This window comes from Panthera leo, chromosome F3, assembly GCF_018350215.1.
Source record: "Panthera leo isolate Ple1 chromosome F3, P.leo_Ple1_pat1.1, whole genome shotgun sequence".
NCBI lineage: Eukaryota > Metazoa > Chordata > Mammalia > Carnivora > Felidae > Panthera > Panthera leo.
In genome coordinates, this window is record NC_056696.1 from 36,328,678 (window position 1) to 36,350,075 (window position 21,398).

At 36.4% G+C, this 21,398-nt stretch overlaps 1 protein-coding gene across 2 annotated transcripts in view; it reads right to left on the reverse strand.

Moving 5' to 3' along the window:
- F13B (coagulation factor XIII B chain) overlaps window positions 1-21,398 on the reverse strand; it is a 58,549-nt gene that overhangs the window by 13,703 nt on the left and 23,448 nt on the right. The window contains exons 11-12 of one of the 2 annotated variants that reach the window (XM_042924993.1): window positions 16,683-16,896; window positions 13,425-13,677 (exon numbers count right to left, since the gene is read on the reverse strand). In XM_042924993.1, coding sequence (XP_042780927.1) covers window positions 13,644-13,677; window positions 16,683-16,896 — 248 coding nt within the window. In that variant the 3' untranslated portion in view covers window positions 13,425-13,643. Of the gene's footprint in view, window positions 1-13,424; window positions 13,678-16,682; window positions 16,897-21,398 lie in introns of those variants that run through there. The other variant, XM_042924994.1, reaches the window with a different exon arrangement.

A 21,398-nucleotide genomic window follows, 5' to 3' on the forward strand; every position in this document is an offset into this window, starting at 1 on the left:
GCCACAGTCTGTGTTCCCTGTCCACCTTGCCATCATGGTTGAGGTAAGATCCAAGCACCACAGCAAACCTACTGCCTCAGTGAGCCCCTGGCTCTTAGCCCACACTGGCCCTAGCCATCCTACCAAAGCAGCCCCGCAAGGCACACATCGGGACACCCCCCGGTCAGAGCTCACTACAGCTCTAGCCATCACACCAAAATGACACAGATACAAAGCATCCCAGAACACTCCAGGCCCACATCACTTTGGGTCCAGATGGCTTGCAAAGGCACCCCTCAGTGCAGAGCACTGCTGTACCTCCCGGCTCATGCCCGCTTTGGCTCTAGCCACCCTGCCAAGGTACTCCTTGCACAGAGCACCCAGGAACACCCCAGCCTGTGCTTGCCTTGGTTGCATCCTGTTTGGAGCACCTTGGAACCCCAACCTGTACCCTGCTTGGGCTTCAACTGCCCTGCCAGGATGATCCCTGTACTGAGTACCCTTGTCACCCCAGTTTGCATGCACATCAGTTTCAGCTGTCCTCTGCATGTGCCCTCTGAGTAGAAAGCCCCAGGAATACCTCAGCCCATGCCCACTTTAGCTATAGCCAGGATGCCCCCTGCATGGGGCACCTCAGGATTGCCTATCCCATAACCCAACTCAACTCCAGGTATCCCATTGGATGCCTTTCATGTGGATTGCCCCAGATTCCCTGGCCCATGCCCTGCCTTGGCTCTAGCCACTTTGCCAGGGTGCCTTCTGCATGGTGAGCCCCAGAATACCCCAGTTTGTACCCAGTTCAGCTTCAGCTATCCTGCAAGGGTACCCTCTGTGCTGAGAATCCAAGGACCACCCTGGCCCATGCCCACTTCAGCTTTATGTCCTACCAGGGTTCCCTGTGTTCAAAGAGCCCCAGGACCACCCAGGCCCACATACACTTCAGCTCAGGCCATCGCACCAAGGAAGTCTCAGCACAGAGTGCCCCAGAATCCCCAGCCCACACCAGACACAGCTCCAACCAACCAGCAAAGTCACCAAATACACAGTCTGCATGGGGGAGTACCATACACAAGACCATTCCTTCAAGTTTAGGAGAAGTAGCTGTTCCGTCTAATTCATAGATTCAAAAACAGAAAGTCAGGTAAAATGGGGAGATAGAGGAATATGCCCCCAACAAAAGAACAAGACAAAAACCTGGAAAAAGAACTAAGCAAAACAGAGATAAGCAGTATGCCTGACAAGGATTTTAAAGTAATGATGGTAAAGATGCTCACCAGCCTGGAGAAAAGACTGCAAGATCTTAGTGAGGCCTTCAGCAGAGAGATAAAAAAGAATTAATCAGAGTTGAAAAATGCAACAACTGAAATGAAAAACACACTGGAGAGAATCAATAGTAGAGGAGCAAATGCAGAAGAACGTATCAACAATCTAGAAGACAGGGTAATAGCACTCAATCTGAATAACAAAAAGAAAAGAATTTCAGAAAATGGGGTTATGTTAAAGGATCTCTTGGACAACATCAAGTGAACAAACATTTGTGTTGCAAGAGTACCAGAAAGAGAAGAGGGAGAGTAAAGGAGGCAGAAAATTCATTTGAAGAAATACTAGCTGAAAACTTTCCTAACCTGGGGAAGGAAACAGACATCCAGGTTTAGGGGGCACAGAGAATTCAAAACAAGATGAACCCAAGGAGGTCCACACCACAACACATAATAATTAAAATGTCACAAGTTAACAATAAAAAGAGAATTTTGAGAACAGCGAAATAGAAGCAAAAAAATCACATACAAGAGAAGCCCCATAAGATATCAGCCGATTTTTTAGCAGAAAACCTTTGTAGGTCAGAAAGGAGAGGCATGATATAGTCAAAGAGGTGAAAGGGAAAAAATTACAACCAAGAATATGATACCCAGCAAGGCTATCACTCAGAATTGAAGGAGAAACAGAGCTTCCCAGAGAAACCAAAGTGAAAGGATTTAATCGCCACTAAACTTTTTCTACCAGAAATGTTAAAAGGACTTCCTTAAGTGCAAACGTAAAGGCCATAATCAGAGGTAAGAAAATTACTTTAAAATTATATAAAATATAACTACACTTATATAAAACATGGAGGAGAGAGTAAAAAAGAAGTTCTTTTAGAATGAGTTCAAACTAAACTATCAACTTAACAGTATATAAGTATGTAACAGACTGTTACATACCTAGGATCATATATTTGACCCTCATGGCCACCACAAACCCCAAACCTATAATAGATACACAAAATATAAAGAGAAATAAAGTCAAGGATAACAACACAGAAAGTCATCACTCATGAGGAAAAAGAGAAGAAAGAAAGAAAGAAAGAAAGAAAGAAAGAAAGAAAGAAAGAAAGAGAAGGGGGAAGGAAGAGGGGGAGGAAGAAGAGGAGGAGAAGGAGGAAGAGGAGGAGAAGGAGGAGGAGGAGGAGGAGGAGGAGGAGGAGTGGAAGGGGCAAGGGGAAGTGGAAGGAGAAGAAGAAAAGAATAGAGAACTACAAAGGCAACCAGAAAATAGTTAAGAAAATGAAAATAAGTACATACCTATCAATATTTACTTTATTGATGTTTATTTATTTTTGAGAGAGACAGAGCATGACCAGTAGAGGGGCAGAGAGAGGGAGACACAGAATCTGAAGCAGGCTCTAAGCTCTGAGTTGTCAGCACAGAGCTGGATGCGGGGCTTGAACTCAAGAGCTGTGAGGTCATGACTTGAGCTGAAGTCAGACACTCAACCAACTGAGCCACCCAGGTGCCCCAATACCTATCAAGAATTACTTTAAATGTAAATGCTCTGAATATTCCAATCAAAGACATAGGGTGATGGAACAGGTAAACAAGAGCCATCTCTGTGCTGCTGTGAGAGACTCACTTCAGACCTAAAAACACACAGAGTAAAAGTGAAAGGATAGAAAAAGATACAGTAGGCAAATAGAAGGAAAAAAAAAGCCATGGTAGCAATACTTATATTAGACAAAAGACTTTAAAACAAAGGTTATAATAAGAGACAAAGAAAAGCATTACATAATGATAAAGGGGTCAATCCACAAAAGGATATAACAATTATAAATATCTATACATCCAACATTGCAGCGTCTAAATACATAGGCAAATATTAACAGAAATAAAGGGAGAAATTGACAATATGGCTGTAGTCTGGGACTTCAACACCCCACTACATCAATGGATAGATAATCCAGGCAGAAAATCAAAGACACAGGAAACTGTGTCTTTGAACAGCACATTAGACCAGAGGGACTTAACACATATACAGAACATCCATCTAAAAACAACACAATATACAGTCTTTTCAAGTGCACATGGAGTCATCTCAAAGACAGATCAGATGTTAAGCAACAAAACAAGTCTCAATAAACTTAAGAGGATGAAAATCATATCATGTATCTTTTCTCACCACAATGGCGTAGAACTAGAAATGAATCACAAGGAAAAAGCTGGAAAAAAAATACAAACACATGGAAGCTAAACACCATGCTACTAAACAGCCAATAAGTCAATGAAGAAATCAAAGAGGAAATAAAAAAAATACACAGAGACCAATGAAAATGAACACACAACAGTCTAAAATCTTTGGGATGCAACAAAAGCAGTTCTGAAAGGGAAATCTTTAGTGATATAGACTTACCTCAAGAAACAAGAAAAATCTAATAAACAATTTAAACTTACACCTAAAGGAACTAGAAAAAGAACAACAAACAAAGCCCAAGGTTAGCAGAAGGAAGGAGATAATAAAGATAAAAGTAGAAACAAATGAAATAGGAAAGAAAGAAAGAAAGAAAGAAAGAGAAAGAAAGAGAGAAAGAAAGAGGAAGAAAGAAAGAAAGAATGAAAGAAAGAAGAAAGGAAGAAAGAAAGAGAAACAAAGAAAGAAAGAAAGAAAGAAAGAAAGAAAGAAAGAAGAAAGGAAGAAAGAAAGAAACGGGAAGAAAGAAAGAAAGAAAGAAAGAGAAAGAAAGAGGAAGAAAGAAAGAAAGAGGGAGAAAGAAAGAAAGAGAAAGAAAGAAAGAAAGAGGAAGAAAGAAAGAAAGAATGAAAGAAAGAAGAAAGGAAGAAAGAAGGAGAAACAAAGAGAGAAAGAAAGAAAGAAAGAAGAAAGGAAGAAAGAAAGAAACAGGAAGAAAGAAAGAAAGAAAGAGAAAGAAAGAGGAAGAAAGAAAGAAAGAAAGAAAGAGAAAGAAAGAAAAAGAAAGGAAGAAAGAAAGAGGAAGAAAGAAAGAGAAACAAAGAAAGAAAGAAAGAGAAAGAAAGAAAGAAAGAAAGAGGAAGAAAGAAAAAGAAAGGAAGAAAGAAAGAGGAAGAAAGAAAGAGAAACAAAGAAAGAAAGAAAGAAGAAAGGAAGAAAGAAAGAGAAACAAAGAAAGAAAGAAAGAAGAAAGGAAGAAAGAAAGAAACAGGAAGAAAGAAAGAAAGAAAGAGAAAGAAAGAGGAAGAAAGAAAGAAAGAAAGAGAAAGAAAGAAAAAGAAAGGAAGAAAGAAAGAGGAAGAAAGAAAGAGAAACAAAGAAAGAAAGAAAGAGAAAGAAAGAAAGAAGGAAAGAGGAAGAAAGAAAAAGAAAGGAAGAAAGAAAGAGGAAGAAAGAAAGAGAAACAAAGAAAGAAAGAAAGAAAGAAAGAAGAAAGGAAGAAAGAAAGAGGAAGAAAGAAAGAAAGAGAAAGAAAGAAAGAAAGAGGAAGAAAGAAAGAAAGAGGAAGAAAGAAAGAAAGAAAGAAAGAGAAAGAAAGAAAAAAGAAAGGAAGAAAGAAAGAGGAAGAAAGAAAGAGAAACAAAGAAAGAAAGAAAGAAAGAGAGAGAAAGAAAGAAAGAAAGAGGAAGAAAGAGGAAGATAGAAAGAAAGAAAGAAAGAGGAAGAAAGAAAAAGAAAGAAAGAAAGAGGAAGAAAGAAAAACAAACAAAGAAAGAAAGAAAGAAAGAGGAAGAAAGAAAGAAAGAGAACAAGGAAGGAAGGAAGGAAGGAAGGAAGGAAGAAAGAAAGAAAGAAAGAGAGATAAGATCAATGAAACCAGGGAGCCAGTTCTTTGAAAAGATAAACAAAATTGATAAGCCTTAGCCATACACATCAAGAAAAAAAAAGAGGAAAAAAATAAATAAAATCAGAAACAAAAGAAGAAAAGTAACAACTGACACCACAAAGGATTTTAAGAGACTATTATGGGGAATTATATGCCAGCACATTGGACAACCTCGAAGAAATGGATACATTCCCAGAAACATACAATCTTCCAAAGTGAATCAGAAGAAATAAAAAATCAATTATTAGTAACGCAATTGAATCAGTAATCAAAAAGCTCCCAACAAACAAAAGCCCAGGACCAGATAGATTCATACTCGAATTCTACAAAAGAGTTAATACCTATTCTCCTCAGAGTATTCCAAAACAGAAGAGGAAAAAACCTTCCAACTACATTCTATGAGGCCAGCATTACCCTGAAACCAAAGTCAAGGACACTAAAAAAGGAGAAAATTACAGGTCAATATCCCTGATAAACATAGATGCAAAATCCTCACCAAAATATTAGTAAATCACGTTGAACAATACATCAACAAATCATTCAGCACAATCAGGTGGGATTTATTCTGGGGATGTAAGGATGGTTAAATATTGGCAAATCAACTTGATATACCGTATCAACAACACAAAGGATAAAAATCATATGTTTATCTCAATAGATAAAGACTAAGCATTTGATACAATTCTACATCTGTTTATGATAAAAACTCTCCACAAAGTGGACTTAGAGGAATCTATCTCAAAATAATAAGGGCTATACATGAAAAACCCATAGCTAACATCATACTTAACGGTGCCACTGTAGAAAACAATATGCAGTTTACCCAAAAAATTAAAAATAGGAATACCATATGATCCAGTAGTTCCAATTCCGGATATTTGCCCAAACAGGAAACCTAATTTGAAAAGATATTTACATCCTTATGTTTATTGCAGTATCATTTTCAATACCCAAGATAAGGAATATGGAAGGAACCCAAGCGTCCATTGATCGATGAATGGATAAACAAGATGTGGTATATGTATATGTGTCTTATATAGTTCTAGGGCCTAGATGGTATTATGTTAAGTGAAATAAGTCAGACAGAGAAAGGCAAATACCATATGATTTCATTTACATGTGGAATCTAAAACACAAAGAAACAAAAGGCAGAAACAGACCTTCAAATACAGAAAACAAACAGTTGCCAGAGGGGAGGATGGTGGGGAGATGGGCAAAATGGGTGGAGGGGAGTGGGAGGTATAGACTTCCAGTCATGGAATGAATAAATCATGGGGATAAAAGGCATAGCATAGGTAATATAGTCAATGGTATTGTAATAGCGTTGTTATGGTGACAGATGGGAGCTATATTTGTGGTGGGCATAGCATAATGTATAGATTTTTCCAATCACTGTGTTGTATACCTGAAACTAATGTAACATTGTATGTCTGCTATGAGTCAATTAAAAAAAATTAAGGCTGAGATGTACATGTGTTCCCTGAATTTTCCAGATTAGAATAAACTGAATAATGGGGTAAGAAGTTGATTTGCAGTGAGTTGAGGCATTATTTACTCGATATCATTTCTTGTTATTTATATTTGTGCTTTATTATCTCTCTATTCATTTTTCTCTTTGGCTACTTTTTTTAAAAGCTCAATTTTTATTTACTTATTGTCTGTATGTTTCCTATTTTATTAAGGTTTGTATTTCCTTGTGTTAATTTCTTCTTTTTAAAATTTTATTTATTGTTCTTCCTCCAGCTTTTAGATTTGGCTGTTTAGTCCATTTTTAAAAACATTAATTGATATATATATTTAAGCTGATATTTTCTCTGAGCATTGTTTTATCTATAGCCCATAAAGTCCGATAGGTAATGTTTTCATGTTTTCCAGAAATTCGGCAGTTTTAGTTCATATTTCCATTTAAACCCAACCTGTCGAATAGAAAGTTTGTACATCCTTAGGAGAACGGCCCCTTTTATTTTGCTTAAGTTGTAAATGTATTGCATATAACCAGAGAATTTTGCTTATATTAGTCTATTTGGAATTTAATTAGAATTTTTTATGGCCTAATGTATGTGACCAGTATTCATGACTGCTTCACATTCACTGTTATTTAGGTACAAAATTAACATAAATTTATAAGATATACCTTATTGACTGCTTGTTAGAGTGTTCTATATTCGTTACTTATATTTTGTTCACTTGAAGTATTTTAAGCTAAAAAATTTACTTCCTTGCCTTCTTACTGCCTGTCTGACATACTTCCTGCTTCTAGTTACTCCCACAAGCTTCAGACAATGTCTATTGGTCTCTATCGTGAGAAACAATAAAATTAGCTTACAATCTTTTCCTTTCGCTTCTTCCCTCCTTCTCCTCCATCACCTGATTTTATTTCATGTTAAGATCTTTCTTGGCATTTATATTTGTTCTTTTAAATATATTTAGAATTCTATTTCACTTCTGCTTTAAATTATATTATTTGATTTCCACCTGTAACCTATGAAGGAAGGAATTAAGGAAGAAAAAAAACAGAAGGAAGGTAGAAAGGAAGTGAGGAAGATAAAAACAATTGAAAAGTCCGTTAATGAGAGATTAATTAAATAAATTATGTTACCTCCAGCTCTTGAAATACTATTTAGATCTTATAACAAATGAGATCAATCCATGTGTGTTGATATGGGGATAGGTCTATCATATACCAAGCAAAATTGAAAGTCTTAGGGGGCGCATGGGTGGCTCAGCTGGTTGAGCACTAGACTCTTGACTTTGGCTCAGGTCACGATCTCACGGTGTGTGAGTTTGAGCCCCGGCGTCCGACTCTGTGCTGACAGTGTAGGGTCTGCTTGGGATTCTCTCTCTCTTTCTCTCTCTCTCTCTCTCTCTCTCAAAATAAATAAATAAACTCTTTAAGGAATGATTTGAAGTTTTCTTCCAATAAATGGCATATAGAAAAAACAAGTCTTTATTTTCTCCTTTTTCCTTTTTTTTTTTTTTTTTTTTTTTTTTTTTGAATGCTTCGTGTTGGAGGTGGAAGGAAAAGACAGGAGACTGGTCACATCAGTGTTGGGCCTCTGGGGAGTGCTACTGGGTCCTCCAATGTGCACCCATATCACCAAACACGGGTGCGCTCCTGCACTAAGGAACCTGAGATGGGTAAGTTCTGAATAGGCTGTCACAGCTGTGGCATAGCACAGGGGGGTCTGCGGGGTGCCTGGTTCTCAATGCTTGCGGGGCTCCTGGCCTCCAGGAGTAACAGGAACGAAGACCAAATCATGACGGGAGGTCTCCCACTGTGCTACTGCCCTACCATGGGTTCCCTTCTGCGGGCCTTATAAGGTGCATTTAAAGACTAAAGTATATAAAACACAACGTGGTGTGTATCTAAAGAGTAAAACAATTCATTGGGGCGCCTGGGTGGCTCAGTCGGTTGAGCGTGTGACTTCAGCTCAGGTCATGATCTCACGGTTCGTGAGTTCGAGCCCCGCGTCAGGCTCTGGGCTGATGGCTCAGAGCCTGGAGCCTGCTTCAGATTCTGTGTCTCCCCCTCTCTCTGCCCCTCCCCCATTCATGCTCTCTCTCTGTCTCAAAAATAAATAAACATTAAAAAAAAATTAAAAAAAAAAGAGTAAAACAGTTCATGAGAAAATAAAAATCAAGTATATAAAAACAAATTAAAATTCTTGTTGGTTGAAACCTTGCATATTGTCTAATGATTAGTCCTCAGTTTACGTTTCAGAAGTATATTAGGCAAACCATTTTTCAGTTTCGGTTAGACTTTTTACATTTCTCATGCTCTCCATTTTTCCTCCAAAGGAATCATGCTAAGTTTCCCTGAATTCATTTATTTAAGTTTATTTATTTTGAGAGAGAGAGATGGAGAGAGCATGAGAGGGGCAGAGAGAGAGGGAGAGAGAGAATCCCAAAGAGGTTCCACACTGTCCGTGCAGAGCCTGATCTGCACGTGAGTTCACGACCTGAGCCAAAATCAAGAGTTAGACGCTTCACCAACTGAGCCGCCCAGGAGCCCCTCCCTGAATTCAGTTTTAATGTGTGATGTTCTCTAGGGTTTCGATCTCTCATTATGAAGAAACAGAGATATCTATGAACTTCTCCCTTTGAAAAATTAGTTTCTCTCTGCACCACCAGGCAGTGCCCTTTTAAACTGTGGGCTACCCTAGGGCAATCACCTTGTTAGGGACTCTTTGATCGTCGACTCATCTGTCCTACATTGCAGGGGTGGCAAATCATGTCAACACTGTTTGCTTTCATATTCATTATGCTAAAGATAATCTTGCAACATGAAGCTCTCTAAAAAGCAAACTGGTCATTATGGTAACATTATTCTCAGCACATCACACATCACATCGCATTGAAGTGATCATTCATTGAAACGGTTACAGCTTGCCAGATCACCTTGTTGGATTGTGCTTGCTTATCCCCTCACCCTCTGACTTGTTCCGAGTTTCTCTGGTCTCCTCCATCCTTCAACTTCTCTGCCCACATATCCCTTCCACATGCCCAGCAGTGACTTCCCTTCCTTCACAGAGGAGACAGAAATTATGTGACATGAATCACCTCCCAGCCAAGAGCCACCCTCCACTTGTGTCTTGGGTCCCATCTCTTCTCACTTTTGCAAGAATCCTCTGCAATTTGTTATGCAATATTTTCTCAGTATTTTCCAACCTGTCCTTCTTTACTGACCCATTCCCATTTAATGAAAACATTCTCTGATTTCTTCCATTCCATTAAAAAAACAAACCCTTCTTTATCCCTCCCTCCCCCTCCAGGCCAACCTACCTCTCTCCCCTTCACTGTCACACTTACTGCCCAGCTCACTACAGTCACGTCTCTGTTTTTTGTACCTTAGATTTATCCCTCAGCCTGTTCCTATCTCCATTTTACACTTAATGGTACTGTTTCTTTCAAGGTAATCAATAATATCCGAACACTATTTTCGGTCCTCAACTCTTCTGGTTTTCATTGGAACAGTCCAGCCATTCCTTATCAGTTTTCTTCATTATACCTTTTCCTATAGGAAGTCACTAAGCTTTAGGTATCCTCAAAGCCTTAAACTAGGCCGACTTCTAACCTAACCCTGAAAAACTCATCTATTAACTTAGTTTTAATAGACATCTGCTAACTGACAACTGGAAATTATGCCCAGAGCTCTGTTCTGATAATCAGGCTTATATAATTCTCACAGGTTGGGTTCCCAGGCTAGGAGATGGAAATTAACAGCCAAGAGCATTTTTAGGGAATACTCTTAGGATCCATACCCATGGAAGGGAAAGGAAGGAAGCAGTGATATCTGCCAACTCTAGGGGTAGATCTGAAGCTGGAATGTCCCTTTCAAAGTGTCCTGAGTTGGAATGAAGGGTCTTTCCTTAAGAATGCCTGTTGACCAGTCAGTGGTCAATGGCAGGTCACCCTTGGAAGGAGTTATGACCTTGGGAGGAAGGATTTTCTTCAGCTGAAGCAACTGACTTAGGACGCTGGTAATTGAGAACTTACAGCAGCTGAGAGAATAAGTCTTTTGTTTCTGAATGTGGGTCATTCACTACAGCATTGACTGCAAGAATCAACTGTCTCCTTCATATTTCTTCTTGGCTACCCAACAAATACCTCAAAAATTACATTTTTGACACTAAACTTTTCATGCTAATCCCCACTCCCTTGCACTGCTTTTTGCTCTGATTCCTCTGATTACACTTAGATGGCTAGCATCCGCTTAAGCCAGAAACCAAGGTGTCCTCCTGAACCTTTTCTCTGCTTCACCCCCACCCGCATCTAATCAGTCACCATCATAGTGACTTCACATCTTAAGCATCTCTTGCTCCAGTCTAGCTTGTACCGTCCATGCTGCTGCCTCTGTTGATTTGCAACCCTCCTGGGTGCCTCCCACATATAATCTGAAATTGGCCCCTGTACTCAGAGGGTGGGCAGAGTTTGAAAAAAGAGGCAGCCCGCTCCAGATTGGTAGGTGGCAGTTTTAGTAAGCAAAGTGAACTTACATATGAAGTTTGCCTTGGGCATCAGGAAGAGGGCTAGATCTCTGCACCTGCTCATCAGATCTTGAAGTTTATATAGAGGCCTTAACTAGGTTCAGTCATGTGTGCCATGCAGGTGTTCTTAATACCACAAGACTCTCTCAAGTCTATGCCGTTGGAGTAGCCTCTGGGAGCAGGAAAGGCAAATGGAACCCATATTCCAAGGACAGGGGAAGGGATTAGGAGCTGGGCACAGCTCACAGGTCAACTGGTTGCCTCGTCTTTTTGATGACCTTCCCCAACAACCTCCAGTAAATTACTATCATAATTTGCATGGATGATGTCATTCTTTCCCTAAAAGTGGCTGTCCTTATGCCTACATTTTTCCTCCTTCAGACCATTCTCTCCTTATGGCAGTCAGTGGTGTCTTTTTAGCAATTACTAGAAACATCTCATTTCAATCAGTGACTTCCAAAATCTTTGATTTGGCCTACAAAGGCCTTCATCATGGGACTCCAGTTTCTCCAGGTTTACCTTGTTCCCCTCTCTCCTTCACTCCTTCCACTCAATCCATACTGGATATTTACTATCTTCTTGGAAACATCGTATTATCTGCACATGTTTTCTGCATGATCCTCCCTTACTCAAAATATTTCTTTTCTCCCTTCAAGTCTCAGCTGATGTATCACTTCCTCAAAGAAGCCTTTCTTGAGCATCTGGGACTAGGCTGCATCTCCTTGTGTTCATGGACATGTCTTTCTTGGCACATGTCATCATGTAAGGATTTAGTTAATACCTTCCTTTCCCATCAAAGCACAATGCTCCATATCAGTAGACACAACGTATCATATTCACTGTTTTATCTACAGGGCTCAGCATGATGCCTAGCATATGGTATGTGCTTGATATTTGACTTTGTGTGTGCCGTTTCCTCTACTTGGGATGTCTTCTCTAGCCTTGCAGACCTTGGGCTTTTCCCAGGAAGCTTTATACACCCACCAAAAAGTTAATTACCACCTCCTCCATGCCATCACTTTATTTTATACATGCTTCCAGTGTTGTACTTTTCACATGTTCATTTATTCAGCATTTGGAGTTGACAAATTGGCAGCTTATGAGCCACATTGCTCACAAAATATTTTTAGATCCCCCTCCACATATCAAAATCAGAGGAGATCTCACCATTAAAAAATCAGAAGATATGGCAATACTGAATACATATTCCCAAGAGAGTTACCCGCCTTGAGCAAATCTTCTATTTTCTAGGATATAACAGGTGCTCAATATTGTTGATTAATGGATTGATTGATGCATTAATTGAAAATGATTAACACTTTGCTGTTGATATTTAATTTCAATCAAATTTCAATTTTATGGGATCCACTGTGGAAAACAACTACAGAATATTAAAATCATGATTATCGACTCAAGGATAGTTCTGAAGTATACATGTTCAACACTGAACAAAGTCTTATTTAATCCACAGAGTTGGGTCCAGTGTGGCTTCACTACAAGAAGGTATCCCTTAGCACACCAGTGGAAAATTGTAACTTGAGGGTTTAAAGAATGTCATCATATTGAGAAGGTCTTGAGTTCGATGAACCGAGTATCTTCTAGATAAGAAAATGTGCTGTTCTCGTAACAACAACCAGTCCTGACAGGGGTAGTGTGATTACATGTGCTTCTGAATGAACTGTAATAACCATTGGAAGTATAACTGTCCTTCAAACAGAAAGGTGACAGTGTGGCCATTTGAACACTTCAAAAGATGCTGGTAATACTACACTCTCAGGCTTTGTTGCTTGCAGGACAGATTTTTGATTTCATAATCTGCATGCTTCCAACAATTACGTAACCTAAAAATATTAATTGCAAGTGTAAAATATAAAAATGGAAAGGTTCTTGTTGGGATGAGCACTGGATATTGTATGTAAGTGATGAATCACGGGAATCTACCCCCAAAACCAAGAGCACACCATATACACTATATGTTAGCCAACTTGACAATAAATTATATTAAAAAAATGGAGAGGGTTATTCTTTTTTAAGCCATGTTCCTTGGGCAACATTTTAAGATGTGGATAGTTCACCACCTCACAATTTGATTATTAATCTTGTAGCTAATATTATAGTTAATTGCTAAAATTCTTTACATTTAGGAAATCTGAAGGGTAGTCTCTTCTGTATTTAAGAAAGTAAATCCTCTTATATGATGTATAGTTTCTTATCTCTAGTGTGTTTGGTTCCTTAATATTGACATAAAGATTGAATTAAAAGTAACAGAAAACCCTAACATTAATGAATATGATAAAGACAAATGTGAATTTTTTCACATATATTGAAGGCAACAGTATAGCACAATGAATGGATAATAGGTATCAAAAACATTTTTGCATGTAGATCAATCTTTTTAATAGATGGAAAATATTCAATAAAGGTTAAGTTACATGTCAAATCATTCAAACTAGAAAGGAAACAACATGTTCTGGCTTATTTATAAATAAAAAAATGTTCAACATAGACAATTTAGATTCAAATCCTCAAGCAAGTAAAAACTTAGAGATTTGTATTTTCTTCTAAAAATCATGTTTTACAAAAGATTTTATGATGTGTTGATATACTATTCTTCTCTCTGCCATGCATTTTTATGTCCTTAAGTGTTCTTGATAAGACAGCATCCTTGATGAGAAAGACAGAAAAGGAGAGAGATTTTTGAAATAAGCACCATTTCTGGTCAAGTATTTATTACATTCTTAGCCCTTCAACATTTCATATAATTAGTCACTGTTTTAACTAACTATTGTTGAAAGCAAGTTGCCCAACTTGGTAAATCATACCAGCAATTAATTCCTTTTTAAACACTCAATGTCATTTGATACAATAATACCATATTTTGAACATTTTTTCTAAGTTATTTACCTCTTTTTCTCTTGGAAATGAGAAATCCAAAACACTTAAATACATATAAAATTTTCCTCCACTGATTTTACCATAGTTAAAAATTATTTTTAAAGTTTTCCACCCATGTGTGTCTTATGAATGTTTTTTTAATAGAGTGTTCAAAGTATCTAAAAAGTTGTCTTAATGTTGTTCATACAGTTCATTGTTTACAATGACTAGGACAGTAACACATACACTTTGCCATAAGTTATTTTTATAATATTCTTAATTGAACATAAAGTATAATTTCCATTTTATACTGCATCATCTAAAAGGTCAAAATCCTGATCCTATAAAATTGTTTGCATTTACATCATTTCATTGTATTATTGTAACATATTTTTCTAAAAGCAGAATTATTTTTCATTCATCAAGAAGTATAAAATATGGTTATTGTTTTTCTTTGTCTGACTTATTTCATTTAGCATAATACTCTCTAGGTCTACTTATGTTGTCACAAATGGCAAGATCTCATCCTTTTTTATGGCTGAGTAATACTCTATTATATATATAATATTCCACATCTTCTTTATCCATTCATTTATCAGTGGACACTTGGACTGCTTTCCTATGTTGACTATTGTAAATAATGGTTCAATAAACAAAGGGTTGCCTATATCTTTTTGAATTAGTGTTTTTGTTTTCTTTTGTTTTCTTTGGGTAAATACCCAGAAGTGGAATTATTGGATCATATTGTATTTTGATTTTTAAATTTTTTCAGGAACCTCCACATTGTTTTCTATAGTTGCTGCATCAATTTACATTTCCACCAACAGGGCCCTAGGGTTCCTTTTTCTCCACATCCTTGACAACACTTGTTATTTCTTGTCTTTTTTGTTTTTAGTCACTCTGACAAGTGGAAGATGATATCTCATAGTTTTGATTTGCATTTTCCCTGATGATGAGTGATGTTGAGTGTCTTTTGTCTTTTCATGTGTCTGTTGGCCATCCGTATGTCTTCTTTGGAAAAATGTCCTCTGTCCATTTTTTAATTGGAATATTTGGGGGATTGTGTGTGTGTGCGTGTGTGTGTGTGTGTGTGTGTGTGTGTTGAGTTGTATAAGTTCTTCATATATTTTGGATATTAACCCATTGTCTGATATATCATTTGCAAATATTTTCTCCCTTTCAGTGGGTTGACTTTTTGTTTTGTTGATGGTTTCCTTTGCTATACAGAAGGTTTTCATTTTGATGTAGTCCTGATAGTTTACTTTTGCTTTTATTTTTCTTGCCTCCGGAAACATACCTAGAAAAATGTTGTTAAGGCCAAAGACAAGATTACTACCTATTCTTTCTTTTAGGAGCTTTATGGTTTCAGGTCTCACATGTAGGTCTTTCACTCATTTTGAGTTGTGGGTGTGTGTGTGTATCATGTAAGAAAGTGGCCTAGTTTCATTATTTTGCAGGTAGCGGTCCAGTTTTCCTAGCACCATTTATTGAAAGACTTCTTTTCCCCACTGTATATCCTTGCTCCCGTTGTCGTAGATTAATTGACAATGTAAGTATGGCTCTCTATCTTGTTCCATTTATGTATGTCTATTTTTGTGCCAGTACAATACTATTTTGATTACTATAGCTTTGTAGTTTATTTTGAAATCTAGAATTGTGATACCTCTATTTTTGTTCTTCTTTATCAAGATTGCTTTGGCTATTCAGGGTCTTTAAATAAGTCAGACAGAGAAAGACAAATACCTTATAATTTCACTTATATGTGGAATCTAAAAAACAAAAAAAAACACAAAAAGCAAAAACAGATCTATAAATACAGAGAACAAACGGTCACTAGAGAGGAAGGGGATGGAGGGATGGACAAAATGGGAGAAGGGGAGTGAGTGAGAGATACAGACTTCCAGTTTAAGTAAGTTATGGTAATAAAAGGTACAGCATAGGTTATATAGTCAATGGTATTATAATAGCATTTCATGGTAACAGATTGTAGCTATACTTGTGGTGAGCATAGCATAACAATAGAGTTGCTGAATCATTATGTTGTATCCCCGAAACACAGAATTTTACAACTATATGTGTGTCAACTATACTCAAATAAAAACCAGAAAAGAATGAGGAAAAAAACAAACAAAAAGGTATAAAATATATATTTTTAAGTTGTCCTATGAGGAAACACTTTAGTGTTTCCAAGCTCTTGCACAGAAATGTGTTCCTGAAAATAACATAATTTTAATCATTGTTATTAATATGCTCTTCTATCAATAGAAAGATTTGTACAGTTTTGTTTCTCATATTTTTTAAGTTTATTTATTTTGAGAGAGAGAGAGTGGGCATGTGAGTGGGGAAGGGCAGAGAAAGAGAGAGAGAGAAAGAGAGAGAGAATCCCAAGCAGGCTTCATGAATCACCCAGGTGCCCCTTATTTCCCCCATCTTTATTACTCATACTTGGGTCTATACTGAGAGGTGGGAGAAAATGTGATTTTCCATCTCAACATATAGGTTAATTTTTCCACATTTAAATATTGCCCATATAAATTGATTTGCCAAGTTGCCAAGTGTCACAAATATGAAATACAAACAACACTTTGACTTCAGACAACTCAGAAAGTTTGTTGAATTAATTAATATTTCTAGGAGTTTGCCTGGCTTAAAAAAATAAAATCATTTTTTCCTTTATAATGACCATAAAGTAGGAGTGTCATAGAACCTAATATTTCTGAAATTTATAACAAAAAAAATCTCTTGGATAACAACATGAAGAAAATAATTAATTGTAGGCACAAGTTTCTTCTTACCTTTCTTTTGGAACACATCTTGGATATTTTAACTGCCCTCTGTCACACTGCACTCTGAGTTCAGATCCTATAATAGAGGACTCATCTGTATATGTATCTCTCCTACAAAGAAATTCAATATACTCGCCATGGAAAATATATGGTCTGTTGTCAAAACTCCATTTCAGGAGTAAGTTATTATTTTCCATTTCAACAAAAGATAACGTACAAGGCTCTGAAAAATAAAAAGAAGAAAATAATCTTGACACATCTTGGCACTAACAGGAAGCATTGTGGCTTCCTACTCATGATGACCTTAAAATTCCCAGGCATTTGAGTGGCAACTAAGTTAGTTAGAATTAATATTTGAGTTGGAAAATATGTTCAAAGCTCACAGAAAACAGTCTGCCATTTATCTCTGTGGTCCTGGATTTGGCAAAGAAAAAAGTGTATATCCTGCCAGTCACTTAGCTTTATGTCATTAAGATTTTCAAAGATAGCAAATAAATAAAGGTGTTTTTTAATAAAGAGCATTGAGAGTTACTAACAATTATTCAAGTAAGCTTCCTTTTCTTATTTTTTTTTTCCTCAGAAAGCTCAAATAAAATCCCCACGAGACAAAGTATTTGTTTGATTGTTGGATAGATAAGATATTATTGAAATGTAGAAAGAAGCTGGATTCTCAACAATGATTCAAACTCTATCACCTGATGGCATCCAGAGTGGCTGACAGTTTTCTCTCTTTTAAATTTCCAGTTATTAAGGAATATCAATATTGGATTAAGGTGCTTTAAATTCTAAGCATTGAAAATATTATTGTGTCCTTCCACTAATGCATTAAAACAAAACAAAACAAAAACTTAAAAAAGTTATTAGGAGACCTGATAAATTTCTTTGATTTTTTTTCCTTAATAAAAATATTGATATTTTAAAAATGTCAAGTTATTTTAGAAAATGAAGTTATTTGTGTCCTTATTTGCCTCTTGAATGACCTAGCACTAAACAGTAGATTCTGAGATAGGTTAAAGGTCCAGAATTGTTAATAGAGCATATGAATCATATAATACATTAACAAACTTCTTTATTCAAGATTTCAATATTTATTGAATCCCTATGTATCTGCTGTTATGCTAGAAGTTCTATAGATAGAATAAAAATGAATAAAGATAATCAGAAAGACTCTAAGAGAGTCTTTGTAGTCACTGAAAAATAGCTTTGAAAATGAGGTCAAATGGCACTATAATTTAAAATGTTGTTCTACAAAATATGAAATTTTAATTAAAACAAGTTAAAAATTAATTCATGGACCTTCTGTTCTCAGCTATGACAGAATAGCCTATATCAGACAAGCACTTATACTAAAACATGGAAAATCTGAAAAGACATAAAGCAAGAATTTCAAGGAATTAGAGAATTCCCAAGCCAGTCAGTTTAGCACTCATGGTGCTAAGATCCTGGTAAAAGCTCATTCAGAAGAATCCAACATTCTAGGGGCATTTTCCTCTTGGAGATTTAGTGATTCTCAGCATGAGCTGAGAGACTGTGTCGAAAATGATCAACAACAAACATAGGGCTAGCAGATCTTTTGGGAATCTAGTGTTGTTGAGGATAGAAAAAATGGAAGTTTAGGTCAGCCATGACAGCCAGGACTTAAAGGGTCAAGACCCAGAGTAATGGGAAGTGCAGAGAATGAACGTGATACTTGGCATGGGTTTTTCCCTTGAAGCATTTGCCTATTCTTGACTTGTGTGAAATGAGAGCATAAAGGGCCAAGCAGAAAGTGTATGGAAAGCTATATTAAACTGTTGGTAGTCTTCCAGTAATATGATAGCCAGTCAAGAAGGAGGAACCTTAGTATGAACACCAAAATTCTTAGCGAAGAAACTTGCAGGGTTACATTCTATGAGTAGAGGCAAACAAAGGATTGAAAATAAGCCTGGAAAAAACTTCACTTCTAATTAGATTGAGACCAATTTCCCCTACACTATTATCCAGAAGATGAGATGAGTATTCTCTGGAACAAGATGGCACTGTTGCTTCCAGCTACTAGAAACTTCCATGAATAATATTTGATATTCAATCAACTGTTAATAAAAATAGCAAGAAATTAGGCTAGAAATAGAAATAGGCCTACAGATGATCCAGATAATGGAATTTTCAGACAAGAACTTGAAATAAGTGGGATTAACATGGTGAAGAAATGGAAGTTACGGTAAAGACTTTCATCAGAGAACTCAAATCTACCCGCACACAAAAGCATAAAGTGGACATTTTAGAAATGTAAAGATATTGAGAGCTTAGTAGATGAATTTAAAGCAGACTGGACATATCTAAAGAAAGGGTTAATGAATTGGAAGATATATCAGTAGAAAATAGCCAAATGGAAACAAAAAAAAAGATAAAAGATACCTCCAAAACCTATGAAAAATATCAAGCCACAGATTCAAGAAGTGCTACCAGCTTGAAGAATGAAATGCTCAAAGAAACCCACATCAGGCCCAGCATAAATAACCCACTGAAGATAAAGGGGAAAAGAATGTCAGGACCAGCAGAGGACAAAAAGAAACTTAGTTTCAAAGAAGTACAATTATGAATAACATTAACAAACAAAAACTACAAAAGGCAAAAAAGGATAAAAAGACATCCTTTATAGCACTAAAAGAAAAATGAGGACCAAACTAGACTTCTACCTTTGGCAAAAATAACTCTTCAAAAGGGAAGGAAAATAAAGAAATTTGCAGACAAACAAAAACTGAGAAAATAATAAAAAAATAATATTTTTCAGGCGTATGGAAAATGATCCCAATCAGAAACAGAGAGAAGCAGGAGAAGATGAGAAACAAATCACTGAAAAAACACAAATTTTAAGGAGTATTTTTGAACAACATAATATTCACAGTATCATTGAGACTTAAACTGTAAGGAGAATGAAATGGGTGACGGTAGTACAAACAGTGGGAAGGGTAAATCAAGTCAAGGTGTTCTGGGTCCTGGAGAAGTGGTAAAAGTACTAATTTGTATGCAATTGTAATAAGTCCAGGTTGAATTATGTAATATCTATGATAACACTTAAAGGAAGCCAAGAGGAAATTATAACCAACAAGCTAGTAGAGAGTAAAATGATATGAAAAGAATTGATTTACCCAAAAGAAAGCAAAAAAAAAAAAAAAAAAAAAAGAAAAAAGAAAAAAAAAGAGAGAGAAAAGAATACAGAACACATAGGATATATATCTAGTACAGTAAGATGGTAGCTATAAACCCCAATATATCAGTACTTATATTAATATATAAATAGACTAAATACTATAAAGAGAAAGATTGTCAGACTGAAAAAGTATGCCTTTAAAATTAACTATATATTGCTTATAAGACATACATATTGAAAGTAAGAAACCAAAAAATTGAAAGTTGAAGGATGATAAAAATGTATGCCTTGTAAATACTTGTCAAAAGTGCGCTAGGACAGCTTAAGTAGACTTCAGGCAAAACCAGAAAAAACAAAGCACGGCATAGACAAAGGAAGACTCTCTTAAAGTTTGGCGGGGCCAATACACCAAGGTTTAATATGCTTCAATTTGTGTGTACCTAGAAGAACAGCGTGAAAACACAAAAGCAAAAATTGACAGAACTAAAATAAGAAATGTTTTTAAATGCACAGCGGGAGAGACTTTAACATACTTCCTTTGACAACTGACAGAAAAACAAACAAACACAAATCAGCACAGATATGAATGACCTTAACATGGAAAACAAAATTCAACTGACATGTGCAGCAGCAGTGAATCCAACACTGACGATTATTTATTCATTTATTTCAAAAGAACATGTACCTACCACAAATACAGTAATAAAGTAAGTATCAAATGAAACTCAAAGGATTGATATAATTCAAAGTATGTCTCACTGGCGTTCTATGTAAGTGACGCATGACTAAATTGTACTCCTGAAACTAATATTACACTATATGTTAACTAACTAAAATTTAAATAAATACCTGAAATATAAAAAAAAACAAAAAAACCTTTAAAAACTAAAAAAAAAAAAAACCCAAGTCTTATAAAAAAAAAAATGTCTCAAGGGATTTACATTAGAAATCAGTAACAAAAGAAAATCCTCCAATGTTCAAAACCTAAAAACCTCAGAGTGCATACAAGATATCAAAATGGATATGGATCAAAATGAATCAAAATATATATATATATATTTTCTTTTTTGAGAGAGAGGAGAGAGGGAGACGGAGAGCGCTAGCTGGGGAGGGGCAGAGAGATAGAGAGGGAGAGAGAGAATCCCAAGTAGGTTCTTTATTGTCAGCGCGGATCTTGAGCAGGGCTCAATCTCATGACTGTGAGGTCATGACCACAAGATCATGACCTGAGCCATCCAGGAACCCCATGATATCATATATTTTTAAACTGAATGACTGAATGATAATAAAATTCCAAAATGTAAAAACGTGTGGGATAAAGTTAAAGTTGTGCTCAGTAGGAAATTTATATCCTTAAATTCATATATTAGAAAGAAAACAAAGGCTGAAAATCAGTAATTTAAGTATCTATCTAAAAAGCTAAAAGAAGATCTATAGGGGCACCTGGGTAGTTTAGTCTGTTAAGCCTCTGACTTAGGCTCAGGCCATGATCTAACCGTTCGAGGGTTCGAGCCCTGCGTCGGGCTCTGTGCTTATTCTTTGGATTCTGTCTCCCTTTCTCTGCCCCTCCCCTGCTTATATTCTGTCTCTCT